General features: G+C 32.3%; 1 protein-coding gene and 1 pseudogene across 2 annotated transcripts; both read right to left on the bottom strand.

Annotated features, from left to right (window-relative positions):
• Positions 1-1,336: 1,336 nt before the first annotated feature.
• LOC148610262 (aldo-keto reductase family 1 member B1-like) lies at positions 1,337-14,959 on the bottom strand. 2 transcript variants are annotated; one of them, XM_088542567.1, is made up of 10 exons: positions 14,825-14,959; positions 13,755-13,925; positions 10,378-10,494; positions 9,203-9,280; positions 6,743-6,859; positions 5,153-5,259; positions 4,203-4,284; positions 3,237-3,320; positions 2,276-2,358; positions 1,337-1,522 (listed from the first exon to the last, which is right to left on the bottom strand). In XM_088542567.1, exons 1-10 carry the CDS (start codon positions 14,909-14,911, stop codon positions 1,480-1,482), a joined length of 969 nt encoding a protein of 322 aa, XP_088398693.1. In that variant the 5' UTR covers positions 14,912-14,959; the 3' UTR covers positions 1,337-1,479. The 2 variants fall into 2 exon arrangements, with proteins under 2 accessions (XP_088398693.1, XP_088398694.1); XM_088542568.1 differs by lacking the exon at positions 10,378-10,494.
• A 737-nt stretch (positions 14,960-15,696) lies between these two features.
• On the bottom strand, positions 15,697-17,692 carry LOC148610261 (uncharacterized; annotated as a pseudogene).
• Between the last annotated feature and the right edge of the window lie 151 nt (positions 17,693-17,843).

Below are 17,843 nucleotides of genomic sequence, written 5' to 3'. Positions count from 1 at the left end.
GGGATAAGGCAAAGTGTCATCTAGAGCGAATATGTCCCATGGACAATTCACTTTCTTAATTTTATTTCAAATATTTGCAGCACTCGATTGACAATCGAAGACTTCTTGTGTGGTCTGATAAAGTTTCAGAGATAATAATCGAGGGTACCAAGATTCGACCAATAATCAAAGGAGTCTATTGAAGGGATGAAGGCTACACAGCAGAAAAGGAGAAAAGACACAAACAACAAAGAACGTGAAATGATCAAAATATCACATACAAAAAAGCCAATGTAAGTAACCCATACTCCACTTAAACATGGACCAGATGCACCGGCAGAATGGACGTCTTCTGCTTGTCATGTCCCGAGCACTTGAGACAATAAGACATTTGATGAGTTCTTAACATATATGATTTACCCCCTATGTGAATTTTATGTAGACTGTTACTTTATTGTTATTTTCTATGCTAAATTCATTTATCAATATTGCAATACCTACCTGGACCCAAACCTGTCCTGCCTGTGTTTGAGATTGTCCTTATTTATATCATATATTAAGATAAAAAATGTTCAATTTATTTTGTACAGGCATTATAAGTGATTGTTTTTACTCTGTAAAGTATACCTCATATCACACCCTTACTTTTAAGGTACATGCAATAAAGGATATTATAAACATGACATGTACAAGTCTGTAACACATGCCGTATTAACCCTCGATTCATATCACACAACGAGTCTGCGGGCCTCGGGATATTATAGGTGTCTCTGAGTGATACAGATTTTCAAGATTTCAAGATTTTTCAGATATTACAATATCCAGTATGTGATATTAACCTTTGCCTTAAAACCATCGGTAACACCGATGCACCGTTTCTTGTTTTGTTTTTTTGTTTGTTTTTGTTTTGTTTTTGTTTTGTTTTTTTCATTTTTTGTCAGACACAGAGGTTGAAATAGAAATAAAACAAGAAGTTTTTTAGAAAGTTTCCTTATATACGTCTATTCTTATCTTGCAGTAACTTAAGAAGTGAATATTCCATTTTTGATGTTTCACAAGCGTATAAGCGTTGACCGTAGCATATGTTCAATGAAGCGCACTAACGCTTCATGTCGAAAACTTACAGCGGATCAGTGCATTTACACGGCGATGAAACATACAAATGAATCATATAATTTAATGATTTTCTTAGTTAATTTTAATTATATGTTTGATGCACATATATCCATATTAGAAAATAGGCAATATACCGTGATCATTAAAAGTAGTCCACTTAATTGTGGACGTGGCCTATTCAAATAGATCCAAGAAGTGTTTCATCGACTAATAAAAATCACGTGTAAAGCATATTATGCAGTGGAATTAAAGTATTTTTATGAAATCTACTGTAAATTTAATTTTAAATGTATACATTCACTAGGTTTGTTCAAGTCCGTTTCAAAATAAAGTCTTTAGTAGTTTTTAAAACTAATTTGCTTTCTGAACTTCTACATCGGCCCATTAATACTCGTCATGAAATGGATAATCTTTATGACTGATTGTCCTGAAAGCATAAATATTATCAAAACTTATATGAATACAATGTAAATGTCAAGGATTCGTACGAATAACTCGATGTCTCACAGGCAGTGGGTGAAACATGCTATAATAAAACCCACTAATATTTACTTTGACTATTAGTACCATCAGAATCCAAGAAAAAAGACAAGATTTTCCTTACCATTTTGGTAAATTAAGTAATAATTTCATTGAAATGCACTGACAATGGACATTTAAAAGGCAGTAATTCTGTCAAAAACCTCATGTTTTCGAATATTTCTGGACAGAAATTAACATTTAATTTAAAAATCATACGAATGAGTTTTTGATAACAGATAGGTTTATTTGCGCGTGGTTAACTTATATATAAGTAACAAGTTCAGTTCATCATTCGAGGACTTACTTACCCTTTGTATTGATTTTAGGTTTTACTCACTTGCCGTATGATGTGTACTCATTTGCACAAGCGGACATGCTTACCCTTTCGGAGCACTGATACATGTATCAATCTCGGTTTGTTCTGTGAAAATTCATAATGCAAGTGCTTTCGTTTTTATTTGTGTGGCGTTTTGTTTTTTTTACCTTTAGCAAGTATATTATATGGAATTGTATTTTATTCTGTTCGTTAAATTGTATCATTCAGATAGCCTGTTTTTCATGTATATACGTTAAGGCTATGTACTGTATTGGGATTCAAATGTATCTGCAATGTCCCTTGTTGCAGTCCCGGTAATTTTTATATTCTTTTTTAAATTACCAAGATTCAAGCCATATCCTTAGGTTTCGATCAAGTGACCAAAGCTGATTCATCTCCTCTGCGTTCAGAGAAAAGCTGAATACCTGAAATGGATTGAGCATGGTACAACAACAGCTCAGTTGTGAGCGAAATTTCATAACTTTATTTCGAGAAGAATATTGTAAAATATTCTGCACATGGAGAAAGTTCTTGTCTAAAATAACGTATTAAATCAAGAAAAAATTGAACTTGATTATTACTAAATCGTATGACATTTTATAAATGGAACATTTTACTATCGAGAAATCCATGCAAAACACCGATAAAATGTTCGAGTTATTGTCTATAGGAACCAGGCATTTGGTGAATCATAGCGGTAAAACACATGAAATCTTATGTGCTATCTTAAATGCAGAAATGCCATTCACTTCCTTTTTAAGTGTGAGTAATATGAGGTACATTTCAATTTTATTATCAAAGGAAAATAACTCACATCCTTTGTCATTAGCTCAACTTGTTATTTCGACTTTATTAGATCAATAACGTCATGCCCACATTGTGAAATTTTTGTTTTTTTCTGATATTTTTTTATCATGAATAATTGTTTTTAAATTTTCCTGATTCTTATAGAATCCAACACATATTAATGAAAGAGTAATCAAGGGAACCAAGATTCTAGTAGTAATTAAAAGAATGTAATCCATGGACAAAGACCAGACATGGAAAACAGACATACACAACACAGAATGTAATCCATGGACAAAGACCAGAAATGGATAACAGACAAACACAACAAAGAACATAAAGCAAAGCAAATAATACATAAAATGTAACAATGTAAGGGTATGAGCAACTCGGACTCCATTAAAAACCAGAAGCATGGACCAGATGCACCGGTAGGGTAGGCGTCCTCTGCATTTGTAGAAACATCCGCCGAGTTGCTTAAAAACATGCTACAAAGTATATTATGATATCTACTCACATCTAAATTTTCCTTTATCCGAGACGGTGTGATTGACTTAGGAATAACAATGATCTTTCGTTGAAGAAGAAATCGCAATACTATCTGGAATAAAAAAATATATAAATAAGTACATGTATTTGCTCAAAACATTAGAAGAAGGAACTAAAACAACGGTATTTAAGAGAAGAATACAAAACACTGATAAAAATGACCTTATTCAACATGCAAAAATATAAAAACATTTCAATTGAACATAGACACTTCATCTTGTTTAAGAAAATATGAACAGCATTAAAATCAGTTGACATTGGAGGAGTGGATTAGGTAATATTTCATAATCGGATTAAAATTTTTTTTTCAAAACTTTCATTTCATCGCAAAAAACTTGTCATTTTTATAATTCAAATTACTTAAATATAGATAGAATAGTTTTTCCCATACAATATTGTGTCTTAAGTGTGAACATTTTGTACTCCAAGAAAAGCAATTGTCAGATAATTTTGTTGAAATAATCCTTACGTCTTCGTGAATTTCGTTACATTGATTTCTATCAAAAGTAAGTGTACAAATCACGCAAAAATGGGAAAAATCAGAAATATTCATATCGAAATCCCGACGATCTGACAATATAATTTCCCACAGGGATACTTTCTCTATTCGAAAAGACTATTATTTGATCTCTGCATCACTGGCTTTCCGCAGATACATTTTTAATAGAATGTTAGAAAAATGAGGTTTTTTTGACAGAGTTATCTGCCCTTGAAATGCTCATTTTCCGTGCATTACAATGAAATTGTAACGGAATGGTCCAGCATGATATGGAAAATCATGTCTGTTTCCCTTGATTCTTATGGTGCAAATACTCATATGGCACTACGAAAATGATGGGTTTTACATACCATATTTCGCGGACTGCCTGATTCTTATTGGGACTGACACTTGACAAGTAAATATATGATAAGGACATCGTCAGAGTAACTTTACCTGAGCAATAGATTTTCCTTTTTCTTTGGACAGATTTATAAGTGTCTGCTCTTTGAAAATGTCTGGTTCACTTCCTGTTCTTCTGCAAGGTACAAAAATCATCCGAAATTGCCCCTACAGGCAAAACATTTAAACATTTGATTTTTAATTGAGTCCAAGTTGCTCATTTACTTTGTCATTTTGTATGTATTATTTTATTTGCTTCATGTTCTTTGTTGTGTTTGTCTGTTTTCCATGTCTGGTCTTTTTCCCTGGATTACATTCTTTTGACTTCTGCTTGAATCTTGGTTCCAGTGACTACTCCTTAATACTCATTGATAAGCATGACATGGCTTCTCATATTGATATTAAAACGATTTTTTTACATACAAGTTGTAATAGATAACTATAAACATGTATAACAACAATACATTCCGCCCCTAATATCTAATTTCTAACCATTCAATTCAAGTGATGACCATTATATGACGAAACACAAATTAACAAAACGCACACACAAAAATTAAAACAATCACACTCTATTGTCCCGTGGTAAGGAACATCTTGTAAATATTGTATTTTGGCAGCACACAAACAACTGCATATATGTGAGTAAACACCTTAAATCCTATCTGCTGTTGAGAAGCTCCCTATCTGCTATTGAAGTTATCTTGGTAATTAAACATTTTTGTTTATGAAAATTTAATATAAATCTGATTGAATATTTCAGTTTCGTTTAATTCTAATACAACAATAGCATATCTTTTAATTAAAGTAAAACTATATATATTTGCGACATTACTGAAAAATATTCCTACGCAGGGGTATTTGGATTTCAAATATAAAATGGACATATGTCTTTCAGCAAAAAGATTTTTTTCAATAAAATGTCGAATAAACGTATGATAAACTGTAATTAAACATCTTCAAGATGCCTTTTTAAAGTTACCTAAGATAATAATTCAACTCACAGTGGACTTTGAGGATTTGCAAGAGGTGCGTATGCCGTTACACTCATTCCATTCGATTGACAAAACTCAACCAATCTTTTATTAGAAAAGTAAGGATGTATTTCAACCTAGGAAACAAAAACAAATATATAAACTATGTGTATGGGGATGCGGTTTACAATGTTGAAAAGTATGGATCACTCCAAAACAGCGGGGTTAGGAAACGTTCTCTTATTAGGTTCTAATGATATCAAGAAATTTTAAAAAGTGTGTATTCATGATGGTTATCTATGCAAATTAACCTATGGCCTAAGAACCCTTGAGGGTCTAATTTAAGTCTGACGAAAGTTATCTGCTAGGCTAATACTATTTGAAAGAGTAATCAAAGGAACCAAGGTTTTAGCGGTAATCAAAAATATAATCCAGACACGGAAAACACACACACAACAAAGAATATAGAGTAACTAAAATCATACATACAAAGCAACAAAAGCATACGATCAACCCGAAAACTGGGAGCATGGACCAGGTGTACCGGCAGGTTAAGCGTCCTCTGCTTTTCTAGAAACACCCTCCGAGTTGCACATAAAAAGTCAAGTCCGGGGTAGACGAAAGAGGAAAGGAAAACTATGACACGTTGAACAAATCGGTTTTCATGGCGGAGATGGATACACCATAACGATCCACGAGTTCATGATGACGGCCATAAAACTTTTGTAGTGATGACTTCAATCTTGTAGCAAAATAACCTTGTTCCAGAAGCCTATTTGTTAGAATTCTAGTGCGATACAAAAAGTCTGCATAGTCTCAGCAAGCTCTGTCATAACGTATGAGTTGTGATATGAACACTCCATACGCAGGTGCTGCAGGGTTGTTGACACAGATGACAGGAAGTTTGACAATTTTGAATGAAAAGTCATCATGTTTGTCGTAAAGTTTGGTCAAAAGGTTTCCTTTACCGTCGATTTCTAAGTGTAGGTCAAGATATGAGGCTGAATTCACAGTGTCTGTGGTATCCTTTATCTCAAGTTCTTTTGGGTAGATATGATGTATCAAATCCCCAAGATTAGGATTGTTTAAAAATAATACGTCATCTATATATCGGAAAATGATGTTAAAGGATCTAGCTAAACGATATCCTTTCTTTCGGATCAGATCAGCTATAAAGTCAACCTCATAAGAGTGAAGGAATAGGTCAGCAAGTAAAGGGGCACAATTTGTTCCCATTGGAATGCCGGCCGTTTGTTGAAAAACCCCTCCACCACACTGGACAAATATGATGTCGATTGAAAATTCCACCATTTAGTAAACAATTTCTGTATTTTTGGAAGATGATTTAGAATTATTTCTTACAAAGTATGAGGAATCTCTACCAAGAACTATATATTTTTATCATCTTTTTTTAGAAAAAACAACGATGTATAATGTTTTTAAGTCGGGATTTTAACTGGATATGTGGAATAGAAGTATACAGTGTTGACAAAATCATAGGTTTTAATGCTATTATATTCTGACAATAGTCTCCAAAAGATCTAAAAATTACTCAGTTTTTCGCCAATTGCGCCTCTCTTGCGTAAATCTTTGTACGGATAACAACAGTCTCATATTAACCTGAATATTACAAGGTTTGATTCTGGAATTAAGAAGTATCCGCTCTATCTGCGATTTGTTGAAATTCGACAAGCCTATGTTTTCTACGAAACCAGCATCTACAAGTTCTTCCATCCCCTGAAAATATAATAGATGTAAATTTCTATTAAAACTTTGCTCAACTTTCATGGATTATTCAATCACTGACGGTAGACTTGGAATCAGAACAAGGGAAAAAAATTATAAAATCATATTGTCATGAAAACAGAGAAATGATGACAACGTATTTATAAAAAAAATAAAACTATTCACGGACAGAAAACCTACGCACACGGATGTTTCACGGATGTAACAAATCCTTCATCGAAATATAAATGAAATGTACGAAAATTTAAAACAACATCTCGTCATAATTTCGGATGATACTGCCGACAATATGAAAAGACAAAATAAAAATTAGCTAAGGCAAATATCTCAACTTCAAATGGTTTCCTACTCGAAAACGGTTTCTTTGAAAATGTTTCACCTTATTTTAATGATTAAATACTAAAGGTTTGAAAGTTTCTGTGTTTGCCATTACAGTGAAACCTATTTAAAATGAACCCCTTAAGGGATTTGTCCGCTTAAGGCAATCGTTTGGTTTACAGAAGTTCAAATGGTATAAACATCCATCTATAGGGACTTCACGAGATGCCTGGTTTTCACATATAACCAATGTATCCCGGGTTCGGTTACATATACGTTTTACTGTATATACTACTATGATATACATTTTTCCTTTTGAAGTAAAAACTATCATTATCACAAATGAACAGAGATGCATTTGAAACTCAAAAGAGAAGTGTAATAAAAAGCATTTTATTACATCCAGCTTCTAAACAATTGTAATACTGAAAACCTGTATTATTATATCATTTATATATCTTTTATATCAATTCTGTCATTTAATAATCTCTTATTCTAAAACAATGGAAATGCGTAAACAATTGTTTTTTTTTCTAGAGATCCTCTTGTAGTGTTGTTTAATATGATTTGATTTTCAAGGGAATCAGTGTAGCACAGAGTAAGTTGAAAGGTTAAAAATGTGTTAAGTAAAACTGTTACATTGGTGATACAAACTTATCATCGTTAATTTACTCGTGCAGTTGTATGTAACAAGCATCTTGTATGTAAATTTCGACTTACATTACTTGGAATGGAAGCACAATCTTCCGTTATGGTAGTATATAGGTCTACAGTTTGCTAAACCTTTAGAAATTGATTTTTGGTGACGTTCAAAAATGAATGAAACGACACATAACTACTGTTTCATACAACTAATTGACTCCTTTTTACAAAATAGTAACAGCCATATTTTTACGCAAGTTGCATGCACATGGAATGAATAATTTTGATAAAGCGCATCGAGGCAACTAAAACCTGTCATTATAATATATGTTTGTCATATGTAACTTCGTATATTTCCTAGTTAAATCGTCATTAATTGCCAAATTCTCCATACCTGTTATTGCATCTGTCTGAACCCTAGTTAGGCATCTATCTATGTTGCTACAAGATTGAAAACTTCACTACAGAAGATTTATGGTTGTCATAATGAACTTGTAGATCGTTACAGTGTATCTATCTGTACCATAAGAACTGATTTGTTTAACGTTTTCCTTTCCTCTTTCGTCTACCCCGGACTTGCCTTTCTATGAGCAACTCGGCGGGTGTTTATAGAAAAGCAGAGGACGCTTACCCGACCGTTGGACCTTGTTCATGATCCAAGTTTTAGTGGAGTCTGTGTAGCTCATTTACTTTGGTTACCTTGTTTGTATTATTGGTTATTTTATTTCTTTGTTGTGTATGTGTGTTTCCATGTCTCGTCTTTGTCCCTGTATTTCATTCTTTCGATTTCCGCTAGAATTTTGGATCCCTTCATTAACACATTTAACATAGCCTGAAATCCCAGGAAAAAAAATTTTCTTTTTACTGACATTACACATAAAAACTAAAGTCGTACTAATAAAAAAAACGTGCTAACCAATTCTATTTTGAGTGCCAATCATCATAACATCAACTTCTATTCCAAACTGTATCATATTTCATTAGCAACTGCACCATATTCAATAAACGTGGAAGTGTACCATATTTAGGTACTGAAAACGAACGAAGATAGGTCATATGCATGTCATATATAAAATGTAAGAGACAGTTTATAAATCATTTTACAACCTCTAAAATTTACAGACTTTTAAGGATGTACACCTGCGGTAAGGGACATAACTCTTGAAATCAGTGATATGTGTGTATCATATTCAATTGCACCAAAGCCAATCAAGCTTTCGTTTGAAAATGATTGTAATCATCCCAGTCAATTTGATGCTTTACATAAGATCGATGTAAAATGCTGATAACAAACGTTCCAGTGATTTGTACGCGTTATGTCCCTTACCCTAGGTCCACCTCCTTAAACAACTGATTACTTATAATCAAGTATACCTTCCATGTATCTACTATATCTATGTCAACAAATTTGACATTTCCATGGTTGTCTCTGGGAATTTTCTCCTCACTCTCCTAAAAAAGTGTTAAATACCGGAGCAATATTAATCATAATAAACCATGCAATGAACTTCGGTGACTTTTACAGCATTGTTCATATCATCTCTAATCTCATGATATGTTATTAAAGTCGAGACACCAGAATATGGTTGATATTGGCTATGAAATGATAGACAGTTTGATATGGAAAACTACACTATAGTTCTATAATGAAATACTGTATATTTGAAATATTGGACACGAGTCCATAAAATCCCCATTGGGTCTCAAGATATTTATTCCTGCATCAGATACTCCGAAAAGCAGAATAAATGTGCTTTTACAATATCAATGTAAGGCTCGGTAAAGCCTATGTTTTAGTAAAATGCAAAATGTCAAGGGCAGTGTCGGTTGTACATCATATACATCATATAAAAATTGTATATCAAATATACAGTATAAAAATGTTGCAATACTAAAAACCATTAATTTTCTAATGTCAAACTAAGATTTCAGCCGAAATATATATAAATAGATTGGTATATACACAATAACGTGTATTATCTTAAGTAGCTGTCTTTGTAAAAATCATGCAAAATCTGAAAAATGTGATACACCCCAAAAAAGGCTACATATTTTTATTTTTGTAATTCAGTTGTTTTATGGGTCTATACTATGCAATTATTCATTCAAATCTGCCTGCTCTTAGGGAATAATCAACATTGAAAATCCTATTCTATTCTATTTGAGTGTCATTTACAGAGTTATCTCCCTTAATTTTCAAATCTACAGTGCATTCTATATATTTTTTTCTCCTAAGAACACGAGTTATATGAAAAACTGAATGTTGTTATCTGTTTACTATGGCAATTTAAACAAAATATCAAAAATAAAAATATGTAGGCTTTTTACCCATGAATCACATTTTGCATGATTCTTAGCTGCAGTGCTACTTAAAAACAATATACGGATGATGTTTAAGATCGGGGTAAAACGCGGGCCTCGCCGAGTTACATCCAAACTCGAAATTGAAACATTTGGTTTCCATTACGAATCCCACAAATTTTTAATCGTCAAAGAAACTGAAAAAGAAAAGAAGAATATTTTACGGAGGAATGATATTTATTTCATACCTGCAAAGATATTGGCCAGTGAATAAGTAGCAGCTGTATTTTATGCACTTGTAGATTCTGCAAATATTTTTTGATATTTTTCTTCATAGTCTTGGGATCATGATGAGTGTCCCATAACTGAGAAAGTGAAAATAAGAAGATGATGACTATTAAGGATGCCAACTTCCCTTGTATAGTAATTTTGTCTGACTACCGGAATTCTCTGGCTTAATTAATTTCATAGCGTTTGCCTACTGAGCCCACAATTTTTTAACATCATAATTTAATTTAAAGGTATTTAAAACATTTTTAATTGATACATTTTTGCTTAAACAAAACCTCTGTCAAATACAGAGAAATAAACGCTAAAATTGTAAATGATTATACATGTAACCTCAAAACCGAGCACACTGACGCATATATTTTTTTTCTACTTTTATCATTATAGCACGAAAAATTTCTAAATGTTTCTTCACCCTGAAATCTGTATTATTTGTGAACAGACCAGCGTTAAGATTAATCAGGAATTTTGTACTGCTTGTAGTGCACAACAGAGAAATTTCAGACACTCAAATATTATATTTTACGTTTTGAAAGAAGGCTTTTCTTTTTTGAGAGCATTTAACTCGTGTTCAAAATTGCAGGAGGTACATGTATTTTATTCTTCGTCTTACTTTCTGAATTGAATTAAGTGATAAGTAAAACAATTCTTGAAAAGTAACTAGTTCAAAAATGCTTTTTAGAAACCGGGTTGCGTTGAATTACTAAATTTACATGTGCCTAAAATTTATTGAACGGCTATCTAAAGCAATTTTTAAGAACTTATTGATCATGGAAAGATAATGTGCCGAGTGCAAAAGTGTAATGTAAGCAATTTGGTTTACATAGACGATGTATGAACTAAATCATATCTTGATTTTGAAAGTTACTTGTTAAAATAAATACATTATATAATACAAAAGTGAACATAGAAAATCCTGATAATAGTAATGTCAAAAATGAATAGTTGGCATCTACGTTGATGACCCTTAAATAAGGTCCAGATTACGGACAGAGAAGTTTTTTTTCTTTGAGTTTTCTTGGAGAGCCAAATATCAAAAAGGTGTTTCCCATGTATCTTCAATAACTGCTGATTTCATAGGAATCAAATACTTCTTGAATTTTACGGTATTTCCCTGGGAAAAGGCTTTTGAATAGGTTATTTCAAACCTAGACAGGTTTTAAACAGTTTGTACAATAAATAATAACATGATCCTTTATACAAAATGTGAAAGGTTGTGAAAAATTTTAAAAATAGTAAAAAGAAAAACAAACATGTAAGTATAAATTGCCACGTTTACTACTATGTCTTATATAAGACATACACGGAAATAATCGAGGGTTGTGATAAAACAAAGGAGTGGCGGGTTCTTACTTCATGTGATACAAATTTTGACATGTTATGCTAACATGTCATAAAATGAGGAAGGTGTAACCTGTAATTAGAAGAAGTTGAATATATATATATTACTTTAAGAGTAATCAAGGGAACCAGGATACATCCAGGGACAAAGGCCAGACACTCGCAACAAAAACATGAAATAATACATACAACGTAACAGAAGTAAATAACATTAAACAAATTTCTTGTCGCCATTTCCCCATCATGTTGTCTTTCTAGACATCATGATGGTTTTTATGCTAATTTTTACTTTAAGCAAAATTAAAGGTGTAAATAAGTGTTCGTATCTTGGATTTTCTGGCTAAAGCCAGAAATGACTCATCATATGGCATGTTAAAAAACGACAAAAAAGTATTTATTGAAGACCATAACTTAAATGCGTTTTAGTGCAGTAGATACGAAAATATCGAATTTTATATGAGAAGCTCCGAAAGACGTGACTTTTGTCAGATTCAAATCAGGCACTCAGCAATTTGGATATCAAATTTAACAGTTCCCTTTAAAAAAACAAGAAAGTGAGTGAATAAATTAACACATATTTGTTTTAAAATGAGGATCAATAATGCTATCAAGGAGGGGCTGCCCACGGAAACACCAGAAATGGTTACAGTTTCATCCTAGTGTAACAAAAAACAAAACAAAACAAAAACAAAAACAAAAACAAACAAAAACGATACAAAGTGACTTTTGTCAATATTCAACTACAGTTTTTATCGTGAAGCTTCTAAAACAGTTATTTTTATAAAGAAAGCAAACAAGCATCTATATATGATATAAGGATTTAAGGATATAAAGTTTTAACTTTATTTAGTTCTATGAGCTATATATTTTTGTAAGATTTTGAGACATTGTTAAGAATTTATGAATGACCTTCTTGTTCTACTGTGTATATCTAAATGTATCTAATACTAAAGACTTGGGTTAACAATTAAGTAACAGTCTTTATAAACATCTGACAAGAGGTGATTTATACATGTCAAAAACCCACTGATCTCACTTTTATTTCTTGTTCAGAAGCAGTTACTAATCACATAACTGGTCTTAGTGTTTCATTTTGTTGATGCAATTTTGAGATTTAAATTACACTCCTTGAGACGTTTAGGTTTCCCGCACGCACTGTACCAAAACGCACGATAAACGCTCACCAAACGCACGATAACCGAACGCTTCTATCATGCGTTTAAACGAACGCTCGTATCGTGTGTTCAAACTAACGCAAAACGATGTGTAAACGCACGATAAACGATGCACGAACGCTAAAATGGGAAACGTGAACGTCTCAATGAGTATATGTATAGATTGTACATGAAATTGGCACTTTGCGAGAGTTATGGTTCTTGATTTGGTTTCATTTAGTTTATTTCATTTTAGTGGAAGATGAATGTTTGATTTTCTAAAAAGTGTAGATCTGAATGCAGAAATAATCATCGTTGTGTGAATATTTGGACTGAAAATACATTGTTTGTTAGGTGTTTCTTCAGCATGAATCACTATACCATTGACAGTATCTGACTTTTTTTTAGGACTGGTACATCACACCCTCTATACGACCTGAATATCAACTTAAGTTTTATATTTGTGCCGTGCAAACAAGCAAAAGATGTGTCATAAATTTTTGTATTTTTTAAATAAAAAAACAGTAACAAAACAAAAAACTGAAAAAAAAAACGCGAGTACACAAAAATGCTTTTTATGAAATATAATTTTTGAGCCGTTTACATCACCACATTTATCAGAAGGTTTTATTTTAAAAATTATACTGAGAAGGCTTTTGGTTATGGATGACAAACCATAGGGCTAAATGAGCCATATAATGTTTTTTTTATCATTGTCGCCATGTCGTAAAGACATGAAGATAGACCAACTGTAGTTGTTTTATTAAAATGTTCCATAGAATGTTTTTCCTTTAAAAATGTTTGTCTTAATACCACTATGTTTATTTCGAAAACAGGTTTACCTTAGCTGTTATGAATATTTCACATTTATCTTTGATAGTACCATCGTCCAGTTTGGACTGTATTGCATCACCAACCTCTTTCTCGTTTTCATATACATAGGCACAGTCTACACTACGGTAGCCAATATCAATGGCGTATTTAACCGCTTCTCTTACTGATCCTGGGCCACCCTGAAACATGTATTGATCAAGGATAGTCGACTAATGCATTTATGAGATTTTCTTTCCCATTGAAAAAAAAATTAAGTGTTAGTTTTTTTTTTAATCAGTCAAAATGGCATAAAAAATAGAGTCATTCATGTACAAACCCCACCGATCTGACAATTTATTTCTTCAGTGATGAAGACATATGAAAACATTTACCTAAGTATAATGAAAAATCTTGTCTTTTTCCCTTGATTCTGATGGTGCAAATGATCAAATTAACTTTAAAAATTGTCTTTTTTTTTCATACCCAGTTTGTACTGTATTATTCTTACACAAACTGACACTTAGTGCCAAAAGTGATTATTTTAAACGGATTAGTTAATTTTATATACTGTTAAAAAGCAATTTTTATACAACTCAGGAGGTGATTCATGAAAATCTAAATTTCACCTAATTCATTTTTATTTCTAATTCAAAAACGGTCACAAACCCCATAACAAGTCTTAATTTGTCACTCGGTTGTTGTAATTTAGAGATAAAAATTATGTAATCATAAAATGGTAACTTTGCAAGAGTTATCAGTCTTGATTTGGTATATTTGTGTTATTCGAGTGGGAGATGAATGTATTGTTTTCTCATAAATACAGAACGGAATACACTAGAAATATTGTTACCTAATAATATAGCATCGGTAGACTACCGAAAAGAAAACATCTGTTTTGGAAAGTCTACGAATCACCTCTACCATAGACTGGACTGGTTTTTAAATTGTGAATGACTTTTAGATTTTATCGATGTCAGTAGGATCAATTAATCTGAACAAAGAATGCGCATATCAAGGAATAACATGGTGTATCGTGCAAAATCGTATCATGACTAATAAAACATACATTTTGTATAAATTGTAATAAAACACACTGTACCGTTACATTATGGGTCCCAATTCCAATTATTGGGTATTTTGTACCACTTGGTAAGATCACCTCTTGTTTTACTTCGATAGACATCATAACAAAATTTATAAATCATTTATCTACAAAATTAGGACCACCTTGACCTAAAAACTGTAGAGATATCCCTTAACTCTAAATAAATAGTCTATAGTTAACAGGTACATGCACACACTTTGTATTTCAAAATATGCATACATGTAATAAGAATGAAATTGTAATACTTAAATTAAAATTGATGTCAAATTTTGCAATGAACATTAACCCCTTTCAAATTATCTTGAAAATTTGCTTAAGATCGTTAATTTAAACATTAAATTGCCGACTAATTATAAATATCGAATATTGACTGAAATATGTCGGACATGTGTTTACTGTTTAATAGATGATATGCAGTCTTTCCTTTGTCCGGATTTGAATGCCAATGAACTTTTGAATTGTGTTTTCCTTCAATGCTGTTAGTCAACTACTTATCTGATAGTAACCACGCACTAATTGCCTATTCCCAATTAAGATGGTTTAAAAAAAAAATGAACCAATTTGTTGAATGTGCAACGTTCAGTCGATTGAAATCAATTTAAATGAGCAAAATTGCATCGCTACTAATATAACTTGGCATAGACATCTTTTAAATATTTAAGTTTATGGGCATAACTTGGCATTGTGGTTTGAATTGTTTTGTTTAGTTTCTTAATTAATTATTTATCATGTACTATGATTTATTTATTTATGTTTTTTTTTGGGGGTGGGGTGGGGTGGGGGCGCTTACCCTTCCGGTGCACCTGGTCCGTTCTCACAGTGTTTGTGTTCTACGTTCCTTTGTACGTGTCATATTGATTATTTCACATTCTTTTTAATGTATGTCTATTTTTCCTGTCTAGTTGTTATTTCTGTGATTACATTCTTTTGTTTACCGTTCGAATCTTGATCGATCCTAACTTCATTAATTTTACCGCAAAGGCATTAGATGGCATTATGTTGCAAAAAATGTATCTCAGTTTGTTTATTCTGTTTGTTTGTTTTTTTTTTAAATTCTGATATGTTTACATCAATATTATACTGAATTTACACTCACGCGATGTTACAATATTGCAGAAACAATAATCAATATCAGTTTATCTGAATACATTCACAAGGTCAATTAAAAGGAAGAAAATATTTGTACTTAATCAATTAAACATAGCGACACCTTTCCAGTAACATAACAAGTCACTAAAAACCTATTCGTTTTATCTTTGAACCTAATATCCCAAGGATTCTTTACTCCCATTGATTCAGCAGTTAATGTTTGGATAGTTTTTCCATCCTTCGTTATTTGATAAATAGAACCCAAATCACACACACACACACACACACACACACACACACACACATATATATATTATCGTCCCCTCGATGCCAATCCCTTCGGTGTTTAATTTGTTGTTCATTGAACTGCATACATTCATCACCGTCTTTCGTGCGGACGATTGTACCGTCGCCATCTGCAAAGATTACGCCCCCTTCCCAATTGGACGAAATACCCCAATTTTCACCTTTTGTAGTTTTGGTTCATATAACTTTGCCATTGGTAGAATCAAGATTGAACAAGTGTTCGTCGTCCATGCCTATTATTTCATCATCATGACAATTGCAGATTCCACAAACAAACACTATGGTATGAACATTTTTTTTCGAGATGCATCGAATGTAAATAGTTAATGAAAAGTACTTGATTAAATCTTGTAGACATTACCACACGAGAATCGGATATAATCAAAACATGAAATGGTTTGTACGCAAGTTTTAATTTACAGACATACGATCCATGTAAATCGTATATATAAATTTTCTTATCACTTCACTGTACTAGAATTATTCCATCTGGACTGAAAACTGGGATACTTGACGTCTTTATGGTTAATGTTAATTTTTCCCATGGACCTTGTTCGCATAAATTGCTTAAAAACATCTTCATTTTCCTTATATATAAATGATAAGTTAATCTTTTCCAAACCACTTCCATATCGGTCATTAAATAATCCTTTTTAGCTAATATCTTATCAATTTCTACCAAATGTTGCTGATTAGAACCATGCATGTTGCACATGTCAATAATGTCAATGCAATTTTGAAATTTTAATTGTAAATTCGCAATCATTGTCATTTTGAATGCACTTTTGGTACTTAATTCAGAAAGCTTCTCTGTTAACTCTCTTTCACGTTTGTTTAAATGTTTTTCGAATACACTTTTAATCGCAGAAACGCGAACTCTCACCTCCTCACCTTGCTTTTGAAAACTTTTAAAATTTGCTTTTTCTTACGTATAAGATCTTTGATCAGTTCACAACATTCCTTTAAATCATCTAACAGAGAAATAGACCTTTTCGACTGTTTTATACCAGAAGCCGCATCTTCGATTGCAATTGCTGTGTTGTAAAGTTGCACAAACTGAACAAAGAGCTCCCGTATGATCGCCGCAATAAAATTTCATAACCTCTAAAGGATGCTTTTCGCAAAAGTTCAGATTTCAATAAAAGTTCTGCTGATGTCGTCAAATTTGATAAGTTGATGCTTCTTATATGATTTGTGACACATCTCACGAGATTCGAAAAATAACTCCGCACATAATGAACACCACGATATGGCTCTTGAAAACGCGTTATCAGTTTTGTATGCATTGCAATGTTTTTCTTTACTTCAAATCTCTTGTGTATTCTGTAATGACACAAAGAAACTGTCAACTGAGAACTGAGCACCGAATGTCCCAAATTTACCACTACATCTTTTAACGTTTACTTCCTGACGACAAACGGGATATTGAAATTGAAATGACATTAAAAAATAAAAACCGAAGGGCATTACTTTCATTTGTCAACGTAAGTATTTATAAAAGTACATATCATATTATATATCAATCTCCGAAACAGAGGTCCTCGGAGATTGATTATATATGATCCTTTAATGATTTAATGTTTCGAAACACATTCAAATTTTTTGCAGTAGGGGACTT

This window comes from Perna viridis, chromosome 8, assembly GCF_037379345.1.
Source record: "Perna viridis isolate PV_CMFRI_1.1 ecotype Kerala chromosome 8, ASM3737934v1, whole genome shotgun sequence".
In the NCBI taxonomy this organism is placed as follows: domain Eukaryota; kingdom Metazoa; phylum Mollusca; class Bivalvia; order Mytilida; family Mytilidae; genus Perna; species Perna viridis.
Note: the sequence above shows the minus strand (reverse complement) of the source record. Positions and strands in the feature narration are given on the sequence as shown.